The 23236-nt window shown below is 37.6% G+C and overlaps 1 protein-coding gene across 1 annotated transcript in view; it reads right to left on the reverse strand.

Moving 5' to 3' along the window:
- Positions 1-23236, reverse strand: part of TEX11 (testis expressed 11) — a 345168-nt gene that overhangs the window by 288771 nt on the left and 33161 nt on the right. The window contains exons 4-7 of the mRNA XM_027093589.1: positions 18768-18852; positions 14260-14339; positions 2187-2267; positions 1977-2096 (exon numbers count right to left, since the gene is read on the reverse strand). Of these exons, the coding sequence (XP_026949390.1) occupies positions 1977-2096; positions 2187-2267; positions 14260-14339; positions 18768-18852 (366 nt within the window). The remainder of the gene's footprint in view (positions 1-1976; positions 2097-2186; positions 2268-14259; positions 14340-18767; positions 18853-23236) is intronic.

Here is a 23236-nt window from a genome sequence, read left to right on the forward strand (position 1 = left end):
AATCCTCTGTGTGGGAATCTCTCTGCTTTGCCCTCTGCACCTCTGTTGCTGCGCTGTCCTCCACGGCCCCAAACCTTCCCCCGACCACCTGCTGTCTCCACCAGGGAAGGGGCTTCCCAGTGTGTGGAAACTTTTCCTCCTTCACAGCTCATTCCCAGAGGTCCAGGTCCCATCCTTATTCTTTTGTCTCTGTTTTTTCTTTATTCTTCTGCCCTACCCAGGTACGTGGGGAGTTTCTTGCCTTTTGGGAAGTCTGAGGTCTTCTTCAGCATTCAGTAGGTGTTCTGTAGGAGTTGTTCCACATGTAGATGTATTTCTGATGTATGTGTGGGGAGGAAGGTGATCTCCACGTCTTACTCCTCTGCCATCCTGAAGTTCTCCTCTAGTAGCCTTCTTATTTAAGTATTATTTACTCAATGTGTTATTGGTTTTAGGGCATTCTATCTGAGCTTCAGGCTCCTCATTTGTAAAATCGGGATAACACCACCTCACAAACTCTCCACGCCACAAAGTCAAATAAGAGTTCCAGAGCCTCGCCAGAATCAATTTTTGACAAGAGTGCTAAGACCATTCAATGGGGAAAGAATAGTCTTTTCAATAAATGGTGCTGGGACAACTGGATAGCTATATGCAAAAGAATGCAGCTGGACTCCCACCTCATGCCATACTCAAAAATTAACTTGAAATGGATCAAAGACCTAAATGTAAGTCCTAAATCTATAAAACTCAAAGATATGCAGAAATTGGAGCCCTCAGAGACTAGTGGCAGTGTAAAATGGTACAGCCACAGTGGAAAACAGTCTGGCAGTTTCACAAAAGGTTAAACATAGAGTAATAATGTTATTCAGCAATTCTACTCCAAGGTATATATCCAAGAGAAATGTAAAAATGTACACACAAAAATATGTACATGAATGTTCACAGTAGAGTTATTCATAATAGCCCCAAACTGGAAACAATCCAAATGTTCATCAATAGATGAATGGATAAACAAAATCTGGTATATCCATACAGTATAACATTATTTAGTAATAAAAATATTGATACATGCTACAACATAGATGAACCTTGAAAACATGCTAAGTAAAAGAAGCTAATCACAAAAGATCAAATATTGTATGATTTCATTTATATGAAATGCCCAGAACAGGTAAATCTATAAAGACAGAAAGTATATTAGTGGTTGCTAGTGCTGGGGTCAGGAGGAATAGGGAGTGACTGCTAATGGATAGGGGGTTTCTTTTGGGGTAATGAAAATGTTTTAAACTTAAGACTGTGGTGAAGGTTGTACAATTCTATGAATATACTAAAACCATTGAATTGTACATTTAAAATGTGTTAATTTTATAGTATACAAATTATAAATATCTCAATGAAGATGTTAAGAAATAAAACTAAGATTACGCTAGATGATTCTTAAGGTCTCTTTCATTTCTAGAATTACATAATTTCAGAGAGTAAACTCATCACAGCTTACATTTTTTCAACTGAAAATGCACACCTAACTGCATGGTGACAAAAGAAGAAAACCCACAAGCCAAACTGAGGTAAAGTACAACTCTGAACACTGACACCAGCAGACTTTTAGAAAACATCAGCGAACAACCCAGAATAATTGCAAATGTGAAGGCTCTTTTTGGGCAAATATTTTAGGTAGACTGTGAATGTAAGATATCCACAGAGACAGGTATTTCAAGTAGAAGCCACTGCCACAAATAAATGATAGGTATTACATGCAGTGGTTGAAAATGATGATTAGTTATATAAGTCTTTTCAATCTCACCCACCCCGATAGGTACCAATCACCATTAGTAATGTCACCTTCAGATATAAAACAGAGATTAAAAAGGCCAAATATAATATCCTATAAAAGACCAATGGCACCTGACTTTCTTCTAATAGGTTATATGTCATCACTTTTGCATTTACGTATATAAAATGCCCCACTGTGAGGCCCTACTGACTATGATACCTACTGACTCTGCTTGGTAAGAAAGCACTCTGAAAAGGTCACTCTCCGTAGCAGTCTTCTGCATAGTCACATGGACCTCAGTGGAGCAACTCTGCATTAATTTGACATATAACTTCTCCAGACCCTGGAAAATAAACCACAATACAATGTAATGATGAGAATAACCACAATTGTTACTAATAACTGCCACAGCTAAAAATCAATGGTAACTTACAGCCATGGCAGCTTGAAAAAATTCATCAGCGATCACAGCATTTCCACCATCCACCCATCCTTTTCCTGTTTTCATATTCAGCTGGAAGAAAGAAGTTAGAAAATAATTTTTAAAAACTCACACCTCTTCAAAACTGACTGAGGATTATATTGGAGAAAATATTTAATCCTCTGTTCATATTCAGTAGTGTAATCCACAGAAAACAAAAAACTAACAGCATTTATTAGACTTCTGTGCTCTGCTCAGAACTCCATAATTAAAGAGAAACGGTCTTAAGAAAAGCAATAATAAAAAATTAATATACTTGAAAACACATCTTCTAAGAAAATACTAAAAGAAAACATTGAGATAATTTAGACAGGAAGAGAAAGTTCTAAAACTTAATGCCTGGGGCTTCCCTGGTGGCGCGGGGCTTGAGAATCTGCCTGCTAATGCAGGGGACACGGGTTCGAGCCCTGGTCTGGGAGCATCCCACATGCCACGGAGCAACTAGGCCTGTGAGCCACAACTACTGAGCCTGCGCGTCTGGAGCCTGTGCTCCACAACAAGAGAGGCCGCGATAGCAAGAGGCCCACGCACCACCATGAAGAGTGGCCCCGCTTGCCACAACTAGAGAAAGCCCACGCACAGAAACGAAGACACAACACAGCAAAAATAAATTAATAAACTCCTACCACCATCTTAAAAAGAAAAACTTAATGCCTCACATACTTGAAGAAAGTTATATGATAAGCACTAGACTGTAAGTCAACATACCTCGGTTCTAGTTTTTAACTACGTCTCTAATAAAATTTTTCTTAATCCAGCAAACGTTTATTATGTATCCTTTACATGCCAGGCACCCTGAAGAAGCTCACAGTATTATAACTGACAGACACCTAAATAAATAGTTAAGTAATATGCACAAATACTGTGGAAGCAAACAAGGACTGAATCAAGATAGAGGATTGAGCACACACTACAGCCACCCCTTCTATTATAAATCCCTAGAAATGATGTGTATATAGTACATACTATGATATATATATATAATATATACTATAAATTTTATATACTATGAACCCCTAGAAAGGATATATATATATATTTATATGATATAGTATATATATATATATATATATATATCCTTTCTAGGGATTTATATATATTTTCTAGAAATAAAAGAAAAATATACATATTTTTCTTATTAATAATAGTCCTGAAAAATAAGGGGCATTTTCAGTTGATATGAAATTATGAAGAACCTCTGAAAAACAGCAAATGGAATGAGGCAAAATCCCATATCCTAAAATGCACGAAAATGCAAAATGTGGAAACATTCTGGATATGAACAGGAGGAGTATCAGGCAGTAGGCTTCATCCCCAACAGATATATTCTCCCCTCCTCCCCAGAAAGGAACAGTAAGTACAATCACTTAGGCTAGAGAAAAACAGAGTTCCAGGTGGCTGACAACACAGGTCAATGCAAAACCTCTGGTCTTAATTCTCCATCAGTCACTGGATTCAGTTACAGTAAATAGTGTGACACGGAAGACTATCAAGGAATCTCAAATTAAATATAAGCAAGAATCACCAAATGTTTGAGGGTAACCAATAATATGAAAGGACATCACACTCAACAAACAGAATACCTAAGGAAATAGAATTAAGACAGCAAGTAGATGGAAACATAAAAAGAGAAATACCATTATTATCCACAGAATTAAACAGTAGTCATAATCGATAAAATGCTCCTTTTAGGTTCCATTCTTTGAAATCAATAAAGCCAAAAATGCAAATGTGAGAGGTAACAGAAGTTGGAAGGGTAATGGTGGGGAAAGGGAGAGAGAATGATAAAGGTACTAATATCTTCACAGAGTTGAAAGTAAAGATATACTCTCCAAAACTGATGGAGAAATAAAAACTTAAATATATTAAAATAAATAAATTTCAATTAAAATAATAATAAATAAAATAAAATAAAAACAGTATCATTAACAAAAACTGAAAGGAGTAGGGGAGGTAATATATGATGAGATAAATCTTCATCTATCATAACAGAAAGAAACAGATCATATACGGAGCTGATAAATCAAGATTTAATTATTGTAGGCTGAATTGTGTCAACCCCTCCCACCAAAAAATTCATAAGTTGAAGTCCCAGCTCCCAGTACCTCAGAATGTGACTGTATTTAAAGATAGGGCCTTTAACAAAATGATGACGTTAAAATGACACCATTAGGTGTGCCCCAATCCAATCTGACTGGTGTCCTTTTAAGAAGAAATTTGGACACACAAAGGGACACCAGGTGTGTGCCCACACAGAGGAAATGCCATATGAGGACACAGAGAAAAGGCAGCCATCTGCAAGCCAAGGAGAGAGGCCTCAGGAGAAAACAAACCTTCCAACACCTTGATCCTGGACTTGATTTTGGATCATGATCTTGGACACAATTGTGGAAAAATAAATTTCTACTGTTTAGACCACCCACTATATAGTATTTTGTTATGGCACCCCTAGCAAACTAATACAGTGATACAACCATATGATTAAGATATATGAAAGTAAACGTGAGAAGTAAAAACAAAAATGGTTACAAGCAATAGCCTTAAAATAGGAAAAGATATATGCACAAGGCAATTCACTGCAACAACCAAATGTCCAGCAAAGAGGGCTGCTTGAATATGACAAGTTACATGCACCAACTGAATGCTATGTAGCTAAAAAAAAAACGAAAACGCATATCTCTATATACTGCTATGGAGTGATCTGTCAGATATAATGTTAAATTGGGTAAAAAAAAAAAGGTGGAGAAAAGTATACATATGGAATACTACCAATTATCTAAGACACTCGGGGCAGGCAGAGATATGAATAAATACCTATTTGCTTATATTTAAAAAGCAAAAGTAGAGAGAGGAAACAAGATGGTGGAGCAGAAGGACGTGCTCTCACTCCCTCTTGTGAGAACACCAGAATCACAACGAGCTGCTGGAAATCATCGACAGGAAGACACTGGAACTCACCAAAAAAGATACTCCACATCCAAAGACAAAGGAGAAGCCACAATGAGACGGTAGGAGGGGCGCAATCACAGGAAAATCCAATCCAATAACTGCTGGGTGGGTGACTCACAGACTGGAGAACACTTATACAACAGAAGTCCACCCACTGGAATGAAGGTTCTGAACCGCATGTCAGGCTTCCCAACCTGGGGGTCCGGCAACGGAAGGAGGAATTCCTAGAGAATCAGACTTTGAAGCCAAGTGGGATTTGTACCACATGAAGGAACAAGATAACCCCCCCCAAAAAAATCTAAATGAAGTGGAGATAGGCAACCTTCCAGAAAAAGAATTCAGAATGAGAGTGAAGATGATCCAGGACCTCAGAAAAAGAATGGAGGCAAAGATCGAGAAGATGCAAGAAACATTTAACAAAGACCAAGAAGAATTAAAGAACAAACAAACAGAGATGAAGAATACAATAACTGAAATGAAAACTACATTAGAAAGAATCAATAACAGAATAAGTGAGGCAGAAGAACGGATAAGTGACCTGGAAGACAGAATGATGGAATTCACTGCTGCAGAACAGAATAAAGAAAAAAGAATGAAAAGAAATGAAGACAGCCTAAGAGACCTGTGGGACAACATTAAATGCAACAACTTTCGCATTATAGGGGTCCCAGAAGGAGAAGAGAGAGAGAGAGGACGAGAGAAAATATTTGAAGACATTATAGTCGAAAACTTCCCTAACATGGGAAAGGAAATAACCACCCAAGTCCAGGAAGCGCAACAAGTCCCATACAGTATAAACCCAAGCAGAAACACGCCGAGACACATAGTAATCAAATTGGCAAAAATTAAAGAAAAATTATTGAAAGCAGTAAGGGAAAAATGACAAATAACATACCAGAGAACTCCCATAAGGTTAACAGCTGATTTCTCAGCAGAAACTCCACAAGCCAGAAGGGAGTGTCACGATACTCTTTAAGTGATGAAAGTGAAGAACCTATAACCAAGATTACTCTACCGGGCAAGGATCTCATTCAGATTCTATGGAGAAATCAAAAGCTTTACAGACAAGCAAAAGCTAAGGGAATTCAGCACCACCAAACCAGCTCTACAACAAAAGCTAAAGGAACTTCTCTAAGTGGGAAACACAAGAGAAGAAAAGGACCTACAAACACAAACCCAAAACAATTAAGAAAATGGTCATAGGAACATACATATCGTTAATTACCTTAAACGTAAATGGATTAAATGCTCCAACCAAAAGACACAGGCTTGCTGAATGGATACAAACACAAGATCTATCTATAAGCTGTCTACAAGAGACCCACCTCAGACCTAGGGACACATACAGACTGAAAGTGAGGGGATGGAAAAAGATATTCCATGCAAATGGAAATCAAAAGAAAGTTGGAGTAACAATACTCATATCAGATAAAATAGACTTTAAAATAAAGAATATTACAAGAGACAAGGAAGGACACTACATAATGATCAAGGGATCAATCCAAGAAGAAGATATAACAATCATAAATATATATGCACACAACACAGGAGCACCTCAATACATAAGGCAACTGCGAACAGCTATAAAAGAGGAAATTGACAGTAACACAATAATAGTGGGGGAATTTAACACCTCACTTACACCAATGGACAGATCATCCAAAATGAAAATAAACAAGGAAACACAAGCTTTAAATGACACAATAGACCATAGATATAATTGATATTTATAGGACATTCCATCCAAAAACAGCAGATTACACTTTCTTCTCAAGTGAGCACGGAACATTCTCCAGGATAGATCACATCTTGGGTCACAAATCAAGCCTCAGTAAATTTAAGAAAATTGAAATCACATCAAGCAATTTTTCTGACCTCAACGCTATGAGATTAGAAATGAACTACAGGGAGAAAAACGTAAAAAACACAACCACATGGAGGCTAAACAATACATTACTAAATAACCAAGAGATCACTGAAGAAATCAAAGAGGACATCAAAAAGTACATAGAGACAAATGACAATAAAAACACAATCCAAAACCTATGGGATGCAGCAAAAGCAGTTCCAAGAGGGAAGTTTATAGCTATACAAGCCTACCTCAAGAAACAAGAAAAGCCTCAAATAAACGATCTAACCTTACACCTAAAGGAACTGGAGAAAGAAGAAGAAACACAACCCAAAGTTAGCAGAAGGAAAGAAATCACAAAGATCAGACCAGAAATAAATGAAATAGAAACAAAGAAAACAATAGCACAGATCAATAAAACCGAAAGCTGGTTCTTTGAGAAGATAAACAAAATTGATAAACCATTAGCCAAACTCATCAAGAAAAAGAGGGAGAGGACTCAAATCAATAAAATTAGAAATGAAAAAGGAGAAGTTACAACAGACACCGCAGAAATACAAAGCATACTAAGAGACTACTACAAGCAACTCTATGCCAATAAAATGGACAACCTGGAAGAAATGGACAAATTCTTAGAAAGGTATATAACCTTGCAAGACTGAACCAGGAAGAAACAGAAAATATGAACAAACCAATCACAAGTAATAAAATTGAAACTGTGATTAAAAATCTTCCAACAAACAAAAGTCCAGGACCAGATGGCTTCACAGGTGAATTCTATCAAACATTTAGCGAAGAGCTAACACCCATCCTTCTCAAACCCTTCCAAAAAACCACAGAGGAAGGAACACTCCCAAACTCACTCTATGAGGCCACCATCAACCAGATACCAAAACCAGGCAAAGATACTACAAAAAAAGAAAACTACAGACCAATATCACTGATGAATACAGATGCAAAAATACTAGCAAACAGAATCCAACAACACGTTAAAAGAATCATACACCATGATAAAGTGGGGTTTACCCCAGGGATGCAAGGATTCTTCAATATACACAAATCAATCAATGTGATACACCATATTAACAAACTGAAGAATAAAAACCATATGATCATCTCAATGAAAGCAGAAAAAGCTTTTGACAGAACTCAACACCCATTTATGATAAAAACTTCAGAAAGTGGGCAGAGAGGGAACCTACCTCAACATAATAGAGGCCATATATGACAAACATCATTCTCAATGGTGAAAAACTGAAAGCATTTCCTCTAAGATCAGGAACAAGACAAGGATGTCCACTCTACCACTATTATTCAACATAGTTTTGCAACTCCTAGCCACGGAAATCAGAGAAGAAAAAGAAATAAAAGGAATACAAATTGGAAAAGAAAAAGTAAAACTGTCACTGTTTGCAGATGACATGATACTATACATAGAGTACCCTAAAGATGCCACCAGAAAACTACTAGAGCTAATCAATGAATTTGGTAAAGTTGCAGGATACAAAATTAATGCACAGAAATCTCTGGCATTCCTATACACTAATGATGAAAAATCTGAAAGAGAAATTAAGAGAACACTCCTATTTACCATTGCAACAAAAAGAATAAAATACCTAGGAATAAACATACCTAGGGAGTTAAAAGATCTGTATGCAAAAAACTGTAAGACACTGATGAAGAAATTAAAGATGATACCAACAGATGGAGAGATATACCATGTTCTTGGATTTCAAGAATCAATACTGTGAAAATGACTATATTACCCAAAGCAATCTACAGATTCAAGGCAATCCATATCAAATTACAAATGGCATTTTTTACATAACTAGAACAAAAAATCTTAAAATTTGTATGGAGACACCAAAGACCCCGAATAGCCAAAGCAGTCCTGAGGGAATAAAACAGAGCTGGAGGAATCAGACTCCCTAACTTCAGACTATACTATAAAGCTACAGTAATCAAGACAATATGGTACTGGCACAAAAACAGAAACCTAGATCAATGGAACAAGATAGAAAGCCCAGAGATAAACCCACGCACCTATGGTCAACTAATCTATGACAAAGGAGGCAAGGATATACAATGGAGAAAAGACAGTCTCTTCAATAAGTGGTGCTGGGAAAACTGGACAGCTACATGTAAAAGAATGAAATTAGAACACTCCCTAACATCATACACAAAAATAAACTCAAAATGGATTAGAGACATAAATGTAAGACCGGGCACTATAAAACTCTTAGAGGAAAACAGGCAGAACACACTTTGACATAAATCAGAGCAAGATCTCTTTTGATCCACCTCCTAGAGTAATGGAAATAAAAACAAAAATAAACAAATGGGACCTAATGAAACTTAAAAGCTTTTGCACAGCAAGGGAAACCATAAACAAGACGAAGAAACAACCCTCAGAATGGGAGAAAATATTTGCAAACGAATCAACAGACAAAGGATTAATCTCCAAAATATATAAACAGCTCATGCAGCTCAATATTAAAGAAACAAAGAACCCAATCCCAAAACTGTCAGAAGACCTAAATACACATTTCTCCAAAGAAGACATACAGATGGCCAAGAAGCACATGAAAAGCTGCTCAACATCACTAATTATTAGAGAAATGCAAATCAAACCTGCAATGAGGTATCACCTCACACCAGTTAGAATGGGCATCATCAGCAAATCTACAAACAACAAATGCTGGAGAGGGTGTGGAGAAAAGGGAAACCTCTTGCACTGTTGGTGGGAATGTAAACTGATATAGCCACTATGGAGAACAGTATGGAGGTTCCTTAAAAAACTAAAAATAGAATTACCATATGATCCAGCAATGCCACTACTCGGCATATACCCAGAGAAAACCATAATTCAAAAAGACACATGCACCCCAATGTTCACTGCAGCACTATTTAAAGTAGCCAGGGCATGGAAGCAACCTAAATGCCCATCGACAGACAAATGGATAAAGAAGCTGTGGTACATATATACAATGGAATATTACTCAGCCATAAAAAGGAACGAAATTGAGTCATTTGCTGAGATGTGGATGGATCCAGAGACTGTCATAGAGAGTGAAGTAAATCAGAAAAAGAAAAACAAATATTGTATATTAACGCATGTATGTGGAACCTAGAAAATGGTACATATGAACTGGTTTGCAAGGCAGAAGTTGAGACACAGATGTAGAGAACAAACGTATGGACACCAAGGGGGGAAGTCGCGGTGGGGTGGGGATGGTGGTGTGCTGAATTGGGCGATTGGGATTGGCATATATACACTGATGTGTATAAAATTGATGACTAATAAGAAGCTGCTATTTAAAAAAATAAAATTAAATTTAAAAAAACTAATACTAAACTTTCTTTGGGTTATTTGTATGGAAATATGTTAATATAAATGTTTCAGACATTACATGAAATTCCTAAAAATCTTATATGTTCTGGTATAATGTTATAAGTCATAATTCTAGTTATTACTTTAAAATGTATATGTCAGAAATAACTAGATTTCCTTGTCAATTGCATTATTATGAACTTCCATCAAATCTTTAACCGTGGTCATTTTTAAGTCTTTTGTCATTTACAGACAGTTCTGCCTGTACTCTGATTCTTTTGCAAAAATGTTCCTATAGGGCTTCCCTGGTGGCGCAGTGGTTGACAGTCCGCCTGCCGATGCAGGGGACACGGGTTCGTGCCCCAGTCCGGGAAGATCCCACATGCTGCAGAGCGGCTGGGCCCGTGAGCCATGGCCACTGAGCCTGCGCGTCCGGAGCCTGTAATCTGCAACAGGAGAGGCCACGACAGTGAGAAGCCCGCGTACCACAAAAAAAAAAAAATTTTCCTATAAAAGGGTTTCATCTTCAAGGAATTCATGGAAAAGACTCTGATAAGTACAGGTTTCTGGTAACTGACTATACTGCTGAACTGAATGAATAAGCATTTTCTGAACTCTAATGGAAAACTGATGAATTCATAAAAGTGCTAACAACAGATCAAGATGAAATAAATATTAATTACATGGGAGTGAGTGAACTGATGAGGATGATGATAATTTTTGTGACTTTCTGTTTGAATAAAAAAATGTGATGTAACTTTATGTAAAAAGAACTTAATGCAAAACAATGTCACTCTTCTCACATATTTTCTCTTGCTTTGGAAAATATAGATATTTTCTGCTAAAAATGTGATTTATGCTGACACGTAATACCTTGATTATTGTTATTATAAATGAATTAATAAATATTTTTAAGTTTCAAAAAAACAATAGGAGAGAAAGACAAATAATCTATGTTATCACTTATATGTGGAATCTAAAAGATAAGACAAACAAATATATATAACAAAACACAAACAAACTCACAGATATAGAGAACAAACTAGTGGTTACCAGTGGGTAGAGGGAAGGAAGAAAGGACAAGAAAGGGGTTGGGGATTTAGAGATGCAAACTATTATGTATAAAATAAATAAGCAACAAGGGTATATTGCACAGCACAGGGAAATATAGCCATTATTTTGAAATAACTTTAAATGGAGTATAATCTATAAAAATATTGAATCACTATGTTGTACACATGAAACTCCTATTGTAAATTAACTATACTTCAATAAAATACATAAAGTCATACATACATGCATACATACACACATATCAAAAGGATAAACAATAAAATAAACAAAATAGTTACCAACAGGGGAAGGGAGGGAACAGAGTAAAGAGGACAGAGATAGAAGCTAGACTTCTCTGAATATACTTCCTTTAGATTTGACTTGACCTCAGAACCATGTCAGTATTTTACATAATTATAAAACAAAATTCAGGGACTTCCCTGGTGGTGCAGTGGTTAAGAATCCGCCTGCCAATTCAGGGGACATGGATTTGATCCCTGGTCTAGGAAGAGCCCACATGCCGCAGAGCAACTAAGCCCATGCACCACAACTACTGAGCCCACACGCCACAACTACTGAAGCCCACGCACCCTAGGGCCCACATTCTGCAACTACTGAGCCCACGTGCTGCAACTACTGAAGCCCACGTGCGTAGAGCTAGTGCTCCATAACAAAGAGAAGCCACCGTGATGAGAAGCCCAGGCACCGCAACAAGAGTAGCCCCCGCTCGCCACAACCAGAGAAAGCCTGGGTGCAGCAACAAAGACCCAATGCAGCCATAAATAAATAAATAAAATAAAACAAAATTCAATCAAAATGGGTAGGTGGGAGCAATCACAAAAATCAAAAGCAAGCAGAAGCAAATAAACCTAGCTATATATCAAGTCGATAGCTTAATCATAGGGAAAGGAATTATTTCAGGTAATTTTAAGATATTTTAATAATATGAACACAATATTTTGACTGTACATCCCTAGTGAGGTATATCCTAAGAACAAAAGTGCAAAAAAATTCCTAAACGTTTTTAGAAATCATTCTTAGTAATAATATCGATATTGCTATATCCTGAAACTGTTTCAAAAATACATTTTCTAGGATAAAAGAGGTTATTCATTACTTTAATGTTAGGCACCAAGATTTTTAGCACCAAAGACACACAAATATAAAATCAAGAAGCTAAGTAAAACCCTATAATCCTAAATATCAATTGGAAATATCAGTATGAACTCATTATATACTTTCTCTCTTAAAAAATATATATGTCATAGCTCTGTCCACTAAAAAGGTCTAGAAACAATAATCAATGCAATAGTAATGAGCATTTGTGACGTCCAGACTGTGGGTTCTAAACAACGTTCTCCACTAAAAGAAAGCAGAGCTCCTTAGAGGAATGGCTGATTCCAGGTCTAGGGTAGGAACTATACAAGATAAGCCTGGATATCTTGCCATATCGGAAACCAAATGAAACTATTAAAGACTGCTGAGGTCGTGCCAAAAGGACTCAGAATCACTTAAAGAAGCTCCTTCCAGCCCAAAATAGGACATTGTGCTTCAATAAGCATAATAACTACAATGAACTGAAAGTCATTAAATATGTTAAAATCCATGAGTTCACAGTAATACTTTAAAAAAAAAAACCCACTCAGTCATCATTTAAGGATGTTACAGAATCAACTCATTATTCTGAAAACTGTTAAATAAAGGGGAAGAGTCAGGACTTTCGTATACAAAATATACTTCAGAGTAACCAAATAGTTGATGAAAGTTTCTCTCTATTCCAGTTAATAAACAAAATAACTACAGAATTAGAATATGCAGACCCCCACAGAAATAATGGATCTGGGGACAATAATCATCAAAGGACACTAACACAACAGAAAAGAGACAAGTAGACATTAGTGCCTCCTGATGGAAGTACACCATACCGCCTATGAATTATTCTTGACAAAAATGAACCTGAATCAGATCAAGCTTCTAAACCTAACTACCAGTTTACAGGAAAAACAGAGGACAAAGTACTACATTAAATGACACCATAAGGATGCAGTTATCAGAATCCAGAATTTAGGTAAACTATAGAACATATTAACAAAATACAAGGTGTGGACTTTAATCCTGATTCTAAAAAACCAACTGGAAAGAAGTGGGGGGAGGGAGGTGGGAAGAGTTGGGGGGAGGGAAGACTAGATATTTGATGATTTTAGAAAAATCTTTATTGAATTTTATCAGGTATGATAATGGATATTGGGTTTGAATAAAAAAGATATCCGGTCTTTTAGAGACATGTACTGAAATATTTATGGGAAAAATAATGCTTCTTTGGATTTATTTCAAAATAATCCATGGGGCCAGGGGTTTGCTGTTAGAGGAGATATAGAAGAAACAAGAGTGGTCATGAGTTGACGATTACTCTAGCTGAGTGATAGGTAAATAGGGGAATCATATTATCTTTTCTACTTCATGTATACATTTGAGCTTTTCAATAAAATATTGTTTTAAAACACTAGGAAAAATACTTTCCACTAAAAAAACATACTTGCCTCTAGGAAGCAAGACAGGGGGTAGAAAGGGATGGAGCAGAAAACTATTACCTTTTATTATTTTCCTTACTTTTCATAAATCCTGAATTATAAGTTCAATATTTAGTCCACTAAATCACTCTAATAACAACTACAGTACTGCTGAGACCTTTAATTGTAATAGATATAATTATTATAAAAGTAACATTGCCAGAACTAAAGGATATAACCCCCTTCCAGGTTTACACTAACTTCAACCATCTACACAGGAATAATGACTCTCTCACTGAATCTGCACTTTCTCCTGATTTAATTAGGACTTACCAAAATTTGTCTTTGAATAGCTTCTTCTGAAGCAGCTGAGCCTTCACACATACACATCAACTTGCAAGCAACGTGTCGTACTGCAAAACAGTAATTAGATACCCATAAACACAAAACATTCATTCCCCTTTTATATACACATATAAAGAGAAAAGAGGAGTGAAGTGAAACCACTTTTGTTGTTAAAAATAAGAACTTTAAAGGTCTTTTTAAAAAATCAATTATCAAAAGTAAATGACCTGAAAACTACCAAATAAATCATGGGCTTAATGCTTTAGTCAGACAGATATCTAATTTTCAAATTTTAATTTCTGCCTGTCTTAAATCCCAAAGACTCACATGATGCTCTTGTATGTACCATGCTGGCAGCAAAATAATTCTAAGTAGAATTGGAATCTAAAGCTATTCAACATCTGACAAAATACCTGAACATCAGAATAGTTTAAGATTATTCTCCTAAAATGTGAAACGGTCTAAATATATTATTTTCTGCAGATGAGGTAAAAGTTCTTGAAGCATAACTTAGAAAATACAGGTATCGTCATTACACAGTTCATTTACCCTGAAAATAGGAAAGTTTGAATAATTGTAACCTCTTTAGTTGTGTGGTTTCTTTCATCATAAAACATACCCAATTTATTAAAGATGACTTCACATATAACTGAACTAGTTGTCTTGATGTTATTAAATCTCAGCAGCCATTCTACTTATGCTAACACCATTTTTAATTAATATTCCAATGAAAAAGAGAAGATTTGCCCAGCTTAAATTACGGGTAATTGAAGTAGTCAAATTTTTTTTTTTTTGCGGTACGCGGGCCTCTCACTGTTGTGGCCTGTCGCGTTGTGGAGCACAGGCTCCAGACGTGCAGGCTCAGCGGCCATGGCTCATAGGCCCAGCCGCTCCGCGGCATATGGGATCTTCCCGGACCAGGGCACGAACACGTGTCCCCTGCATCAGCAGGCGGACTCTCAACCACTGCGCCACCAGGGAAGCCCCATGTAGTCAAATTTTTATTAACATTACAAAATGTAAAATTTATTCATCCCTCAACAAGTTTAATTTGTTTCTGGGAAAAAAACTTTCAGTAAAATAATTTCTAAACATATATTTACATTGTCCTGCATTTCCAGTTTTGTTTTGTTTTGTTTTTCTGAGGTACGCGGGCCTCTCACCGCTGCGGCCCCTCCCGCCACGGAGCACAGGCTCCGGACGCGCAGGCCCAGCGGCCACGGCCCACGGGCCCAGCCGCTCCACGGCACGCGGGATCCTCCCGGACCGGGGCACAAACCCACGCCCCCCGCATCGGCAGGCGGACTCCCAACCACTGCGCCACCAGGGAAACCCACATTTCCAGTTTTGAAAATGTTTCCTTTATTGTTTTCAAAGTTTACTAATTCTTCTGTACTCTCAAGGACCCTGATCTCAATTATTTTCCCTCTCCAAAGGTATCTTCAGTGCTTCCCTCTCAATTTACTCCTTTCCCTCTACCTTCAAATATATCCATCTCCCTTCCTTGAAAAAATTCAACTAACCCCACTGTGCTTCAAGCTTCCCTCCCATTTCTCCTCTTCCTCCCATTGTCAAACTTCTTGAACTGAATGAGCTACTATGTTTTATTGCTACTCCCTCGTCTCCTTAATGCCCTGCAATCTGTTTTGCATCTTTACCACTTTACTAAAGCTGCACTCCCAAAGATCACCTTCCCTGACTTCACAGCTACATTTCACAATGATCATAATAACCTTTTTGAAAAATACTACTTCCTATGCCTCACTCTATCCTGGTTCAGCATTGAGCAGTGTCCCTCTGTGGGAAATGTCTTAGTCTAAGAACTTTGCTCCAGCCCCACATTCTTGATCCAGCTGTGTATAGTTATCACCAATAAAGCCTTCAGGCCAAAGGCACCTGAGGCTCAGACAGAATGCTACTTCAGTATAAAGATGTTGTCTTTGTTGCTGTTGCTCTACCCTTGTCTTCTCATCAGCCTCTTCTTGGCCCCTCTATACTATAAACATCTTGGTTAGGTGCTTGCTGACTGACTCCTTGCATCTGCCTTACTCTGCTCCATCAGTGCCCACAGCTTGGTATTTGAATTGACTTTAAACAACATATAAATTTGCATCCTCTGGCATTTGTGAATTCTTTATTTTTACTGTTTATTTAGCTTTAACCCACTCCTTCCTAAATCCTCAAGCATAATGTACGCCTGGTATTTTTGCCCTGGAGTCTTACCTTGTCCCTTTCACCTACTGCCTGCCATAACATGGTTTGACAACCCTATAAAAGATTATGTACTCGGGCTTCCCTGGTGGCGCAGTGGTTAAGAGTCCGCCTGCCGATGCAGGGGACACGGGTTTGTGCCCCGGTCCGGGAAGATCCCACATACCGCGGAGTGGCTGGGCTCGCGAGCCATGGCCGCTGAGCCTGCGCGTCCGGAGCCTGTGCTCCGCAACGGGAGAGGCCGCAGCAGTGAGAGGCCCGCGTACCAGAAAAAAAAAAAAAGAGAGAGACAGTATGTACTCAATAAGTGGGTAGCGAGTCTCCTCTAGAATATTTTGACTGTTACTTGTGGTATCCTATCCTTGCTCTTTTTCTTCCCAGTCCGTAACTGGAAGAATTAAGGTTAAAATCTCAGTACTCTGTTCTCTCAACACCATTGGTTCTTAATATTTGGTATGCATGAGAATTCCTGAGAAATTTTTTCAAATTACAGACATGCCCAGGTTTCATCCTAAACTCCCCAGATCAAAACCTCCAATGGTGGAGCCTGGGCATCTGTATTTTAAAAGGCTCCACAGGTTACTCTCATTTATACCAGTATCTAAGAACCACTGCTCTTTATTTTCTCCCTCAGAGAACTCAACAATTCTTGTGGCTTCAACAGTCATCTCCATGTGAATAACCATCAAATCTACAGGCAGCCCGACCTTTCTCACAAGCTCCAGTCTCACATCTCCAAGCTTATTGTCACCTCAAATACAACAGGTCTAAAACTAAAGTTTAAGAGTCATTCTTCTACTTCTGCCTTTCCTATTTCTGTTCATTGTTCCATAATTCTTCCCAATAATAATAAATTGTAGTGCATAAATCTTAATGACGTTTTGATCACAACACAATCCAGGCACACTGAATTTGTTTTTGAGACAAAGTATCTTCCAATCAACAGATTTTGAGAATAAAACTTTTTAAAATCAGAGGCTTCCTGCACTACACCCTGTTTTCCACTGTATCTTAAAAGTATTATACACGTAATAAGCACCCAAATATCTAAGAACTGCTACATACAGAGTAAGTACATTAGGAAAGGTCGGTCCTAGGGCTGCAGCTCCCACTTCATCTACCAAATCCCCACTATTTGACAAGCAGTGAAAAACAGCCAGAGCAATGTTCCTTGATATGCGGAATGCGAGAAGTTTAGAATTAAAGCATTTTAACATCGCACAGTTCACCTGTGTACTAAATTTCTCCCACAGATGAATTTCCAACTCTTCCCTCCTCACAACTATAAGATCTAAGGCTTCTAGGAGCAATGATATCAACATTTATCTGAGAGTTAAAGAGACAGAACTGTTCTCTAAACATCCTAATAGAGGAGTGGGCTAAAAAGTCAGTATATTATTGACTGTATCAACCACTAATTACCCTATACATACACTGAAGTCGTATACAGTTTGGTTTATATTCATAAAGATAAATACTTAGTATTAAATTCTATTTGTTGCATACAGACAAAATTCATTTGTCTACAAGCCAAGCACTCCAGAGATTCACCTCTTGGTTTGTTGCCTCAATGTATCCTTTATAATGGGACATATACTTTCCATAAATGCATTAACTGTCCCTATCCTTGATGGAAATCAGTTAACTGTCAGCACACTAGACCCTGCCCATTTAGCTAAAGCACTCAAACTCTGCCAGACAGTAGATCACATTTAACACATCTAAGCAGCTGAATATGGTTTTGGGGTTTTGTTTTGTTGTTATTATTCTTGTTTGCTCTCACAAAAAACTTCTATAATTTTTCTCAGTAACTCAGTCCAATGTTCATTAACCCACCTCATGAAGACACTATTCTTTACAGACTTTTTAATCTGAATTCCTCACATAGCAACATTTTTCATTATTTTATTAATTAATGGAGAGGAAAAACTACTATTTGATGGTTCTTCAGAATCCTGAAGATTCTGATCATCTCTCCTCCAAGGAAATAATCCACGTCCTTTGAAATTTTTCAAGTTCTCATTTTCCTGCCTCATTTTTCACCAGCAGACTATTTCTTGCAGTTACGCTTTTAAATTTCTATTAATAAGGAGCTAAGCTCTGAAAAACCACAAAACCAAGGCAGGGTTTGCTTGGAAACCACTGCTTATGGGTTGTTTTGTTTAGTTTTCTTTTAACAAATCTGCATCTAAGAACAGGTCAAAATATTATTTAAACTGCAGGAACACAATCTCATGTATAATAAGAATACTCCTCATAATATGAGTCACAAAACATATACGTACATTTAGTGCTCTGCTCTTCACTTAAACCCAAAGCTCCTTTCTTGATAATTGCCCAGTTCCACAGGTTTACTGCCATTTCTTCAATCTGTACAACAGAAACATTTTCTTAGCCACTTAAAATACTGTCCACCTCCAATAATATTTTCTTTCGTGCATGTTTCACGTTTATGTGACTACTGTGGGTCATTTACAGGTCCTCCATAATCTAGTCCCATTTTAACTTTTCTCCCAAAAACTTACCCACAGAATAATTATCTTATTGTCCCATGAACACAACTTGTTCATTCCTGCGTACCTTTATTCATACTGTTGGCTTCACCTGATATACCTCCTCCCATGATCTTTATGTAACTCAAATCCAAATTCACCCGCACCAAGAACATACATAAAGTTTTCAGCAACCATTACAGTCTTCATTGGTCTCTCTCTTCTTTGAATTCCTATATTAACTAAGTTTAACATAATTGAGCAATTAACTATGCTACTGTGTATCATTTATTCTTTGTTTTTATTGTTACTCTCATTTCCCAACTAGACTCCCTGAAATCAAAGATCATATCTCACTCAATTTATGTAGCACTTATACTACCTGCCAAAGTGCTAAATAAAGAATACATATTAAAATAATAAGATTTATTGTTTTATTATGTTCTGTTCTAGGGATTATGGGGGCAAAGATTCTAGTAGCTTCTTCTGGTTTTATCTATCAGATGGAACACAGTCAACTGGATGGAAAAATAAATCAAGCTCATAGTATCTCAGGAATAAAATTTGCAGTAGATTGGTTTCTGGCAAGAGATCTCTGAAGGCCAACAGTTGGTTCTGGGTGCTACTATTGCCTCAGACCAATATGCCATAGCTCTGGTCTAAATCTTCTGGTGTGCTATAGTGACTATGATAGAAGCTATATACCATTATCTTATCATAAACATATTGGTAGTAATATGACTAAAAGGAATAACTGGAAAAAAATTAAACTCAGTTTGTGTACAATAACAGTGCACAATTGTATTTTAGTTTATTTCCTCAAGACCACTTTTTCCCCCTACAATTCATTTCCCTGATGAGCTTCCCTTTAAATGGATTATTTATGTAGCATGGCCATCATTTCACTACTATTCTGCAGCTAATTATTATGCTCATCTCCATCTCTCTCACACAGTATCCCCACGCCACAGTTGACCTAATGATGACTTTCATATGAAATATTATTTGTTTCATCAGAAGCACATGGAGTTAATATTTGACTTAAAATTTCCCAGAGGAACAAATGGTATTTAGGTGGAAAAATAAACATGCACAGTAAAACAGCTTAAAGCTGCCACTTTGGGTATTTTGGAAAGCAATTTCACAACATGAGCCAAAAAATGTTCATACCTTTTTTTTTCTAACATTTTTATTGGAGTATAATTGCTTTACAATGGTGTGTTACTTTCTGCTTTATTACAAAGTGAAACAGTTATACATGTACATATGTGCCGACATCTCTTCCCTCTTGCGCCTCCCTCCCTCCCACCCTCCCGATCCCACCCTTCTAGCTGGTCATATAGCACCAAGCTGATCTCCCCGTGCTATGTGACTGATTCTCACTAGCTATTTATTTTACATTTGGTAGTGTACATATGTCCATATATACACTACCACTCTCTCACTTTCTCCCAGCTTACCCTTCCCCCTCCCCACATCCTCAAGTCCATTCTGTAGTAGGTCCGCCTCTTTATTCCCGTCTTGCCTCTAAGTCCTCTTTTTTTTTCTTTTAATATATATATTTATTTATTTTTGGTTGCCTTAGGTCTTCACTGCTCCTCACGGGCTTTCTCTAGTTGCGGCGAGAAGGGGCTACTCTTCGTTGCAGTGCGCGGGCTTCTCATGTTGCAGGGCACAGGCTCTAGGCGTGTGGGCTTCATTAGTTGTGGCACGCCGGCTCACTAGTTGTGGTGCACGGGCTTAGGTGCTCCACGGCATGTGGAATCTTCCCAAACCAGGGCTCGAACCCATGTCCCCCGCATTGGCAGGCGGATTCTTAACCACTGCACCACCAGGGGAGTCCCTGCACCTAGGTTCTTCAAGACAAATTTTTTTTTTTGAATTCCATATATATGTGTTCTCATACGGTATTTGGTTTTCTCCTTCTGACTTACTTCACTCTGTATGAGACTCTAGGTCGATCCACCTCACTACAAGTAACTCAATTTTGTTGCTTTTTATGCCTGAGTAATATTCCACTGTATACATGTGCCACATCTTCTTTATCCATTCATCTATTGATGGACACTTAGGTTGCTTCCATGTCCTGGCTATTGTAAACAGAGCTGCAATGAACATTGTGGTACATGACTCTTTTTGAATTATAGTTTTCTCAGGGTATATGCCCAGTAGTGGGATTGCTGGGTTGTATGGCAGTGCTATTTTTAGTTTTTTAAGGAACCTCCATACTGTTCTCCATAGTGGCTGTATCAATTTACATTCCAACCAACAGTGCAAGAGGGTTCCCTTTTCTCCGCACCCTCTCCAGCATTTATTGTTTGTAGATTTTTTGATGATGGCCATTCTGACCGGTGTGAGATGATATCGCATTGTAGTTTTTTGTTTTTTAATTAATTTATTTATTTGTATTTGTTTTTGTTTTTGGCTGTGTCGGGTCTTCGTTCTGTGCATGGGCTTTCTCTAGTTGCAGCGAGTGGTGTGTGGGCTTCTCATTGTCGTGGCTTCTCTTGTTACAGAGCATGGGCTCTAGAGAACAGTCTCAGTAGTTGTGGCACACAGCCTTAGTTGCTCTGTGGCATGTGGGAATCTTCCTGGGGCAGGGATCAAACCCATGTCCCCTGCATTAGCAGGCAGATTCCCACCCACTGCAACACCAGGGAAGCCCCTCATTGTAGTTTTGATTTGCATTTCTCTAATGATTAATGATGTTGAGCATTCTTTCACGTGTTTGTTGGCAATCTGTGTATCTTCTTTGGAGAAATGTCTACTTAGGCCTTCTGCCCACTTTTGGATTGGATTCTTTGTTTTTTTGATATTGAGCTGCATGAGCTCTTGTAAATTGTGGACATTAATCCTTTTGTCAGTTGCTTCATTTGCAAATATCTTCTCCCATTCTCAAGGTTGTCTTTTCACCTTGTTTATGGTTTCCTTTGCTGTGCAAAAGCTTTTAAGTTTCATTAGGTCCCCTTGGTTTATTTGGTTTTACTTCCATTGCTCTAGGAGCTGGGTCATAAAGGATCTTGCTGTGATTTATATCATAGAGTGTTCTGCCTATGTTTTCCTCTAAGAGTTTGATAGTTTCTGGCCTTACATTTAGGTCTTTAATCCTTTTTGAGCTTATTTTTGTGTATGGTGTTAGGGACTGTTGAAATTTCATTCTTTTACATGTAGCTATCCAGTTTCCCAGCACCACTTACTGAAGAGGCTGTCTTTTCTCCATTGTATATTCTTGCCTCCTTTATCAAAGATAAGGTGACCATATGTTCATGGGTTTATCTCTGGGCTTTCTATCCTGTTCCATTGATCTATATTTCTGTTTTTGTACCAGTGCCATATTGTCTTGATTACTGTAGCTTTGTAGTATAGTCTGAAGTCAGGGAGCCTGATTCCTCCAGCTCCGTTTTTCTTTCTCAAGATTGCTTTGGCTATTCAGGGTCTTTTGTGTTTCCCTACAAATTGTGAGATTTTTTGTTCTAGTTATATGAAAAATGCCAGTGGTAGTTTGATAGGGATTGCATTGAATCTGTCGATTGCTTTGGGTAGTAGAGTCATTTTCACAATGTTGATTCTTCCAATCCAAGAACATGGTATATCTCTCCATCTATTAGTATCATCTTTAATTTCTTTCATCAGTGTCTTATAATTTTCTGCATACAGGTCTTTTGTCTCCTTAGGTAGGTTTATTCCTAGGTATTTTATTCTTTTTGTTGCAGTGGTAAATGGGAGTGTTTTCTTAATTTCACTTTCAGATATTTCATCATTCGTGTATAGGAATGCAAGAGATTTCTGTGCATTAATTTTGTTTCCTGCCACTTTACCAAATTCATTGATTAGCTCTAGTAGTTTTCTGGTAGCATCTTTAGGATTCTCTATGTATAGTATCATGTCATCTGCAAACAGTGACAGCTTTACTTCTTCTTTTCTGATTTGGATTCCTTTTATTTCTTTTTCTTCTCTGATTTCTATGGCTAAAACTTCCAAAACTATGTTGAATAATAGTGGTGAGAATGGGCAACCTTGTCTTGTTCCTGATCTTAGTGGAAATGGTTTCAGTTTTTCACCGTTGAGCACGATGTAGGCTGTGGGTCTGTCATATATGGCCTTTATTATGTTGAGGTAAGTTCCCTCTATGCCTACTTTCTGGAGGGTTTTTATCATAAATGGTTGTTGAATTTTGTCAAAAGCTTTCTCTGCATCTACTGAGATGACCATATGCTTTTTCTCCTTCAAGTTGTTAATATGGTGTATCACATTGACTGATT

The sequence above is a fragment of the Aethalodelphis obliquidens genome, unplaced genomic scaffold (genome assembly GCF_003676395.1).
Source record: "Aethalodelphis obliquidens isolate GAN/ISIS:26980383/991018 unplaced genomic scaffold, ASM367639v1 scaffold85, whole genome shotgun sequence".
NCBI classification, from domain to species: Eukaryota; Metazoa; Chordata; class Mammalia; order Artiodactyla; family Delphinidae; genus Aethalodelphis; species Aethalodelphis obliquidens.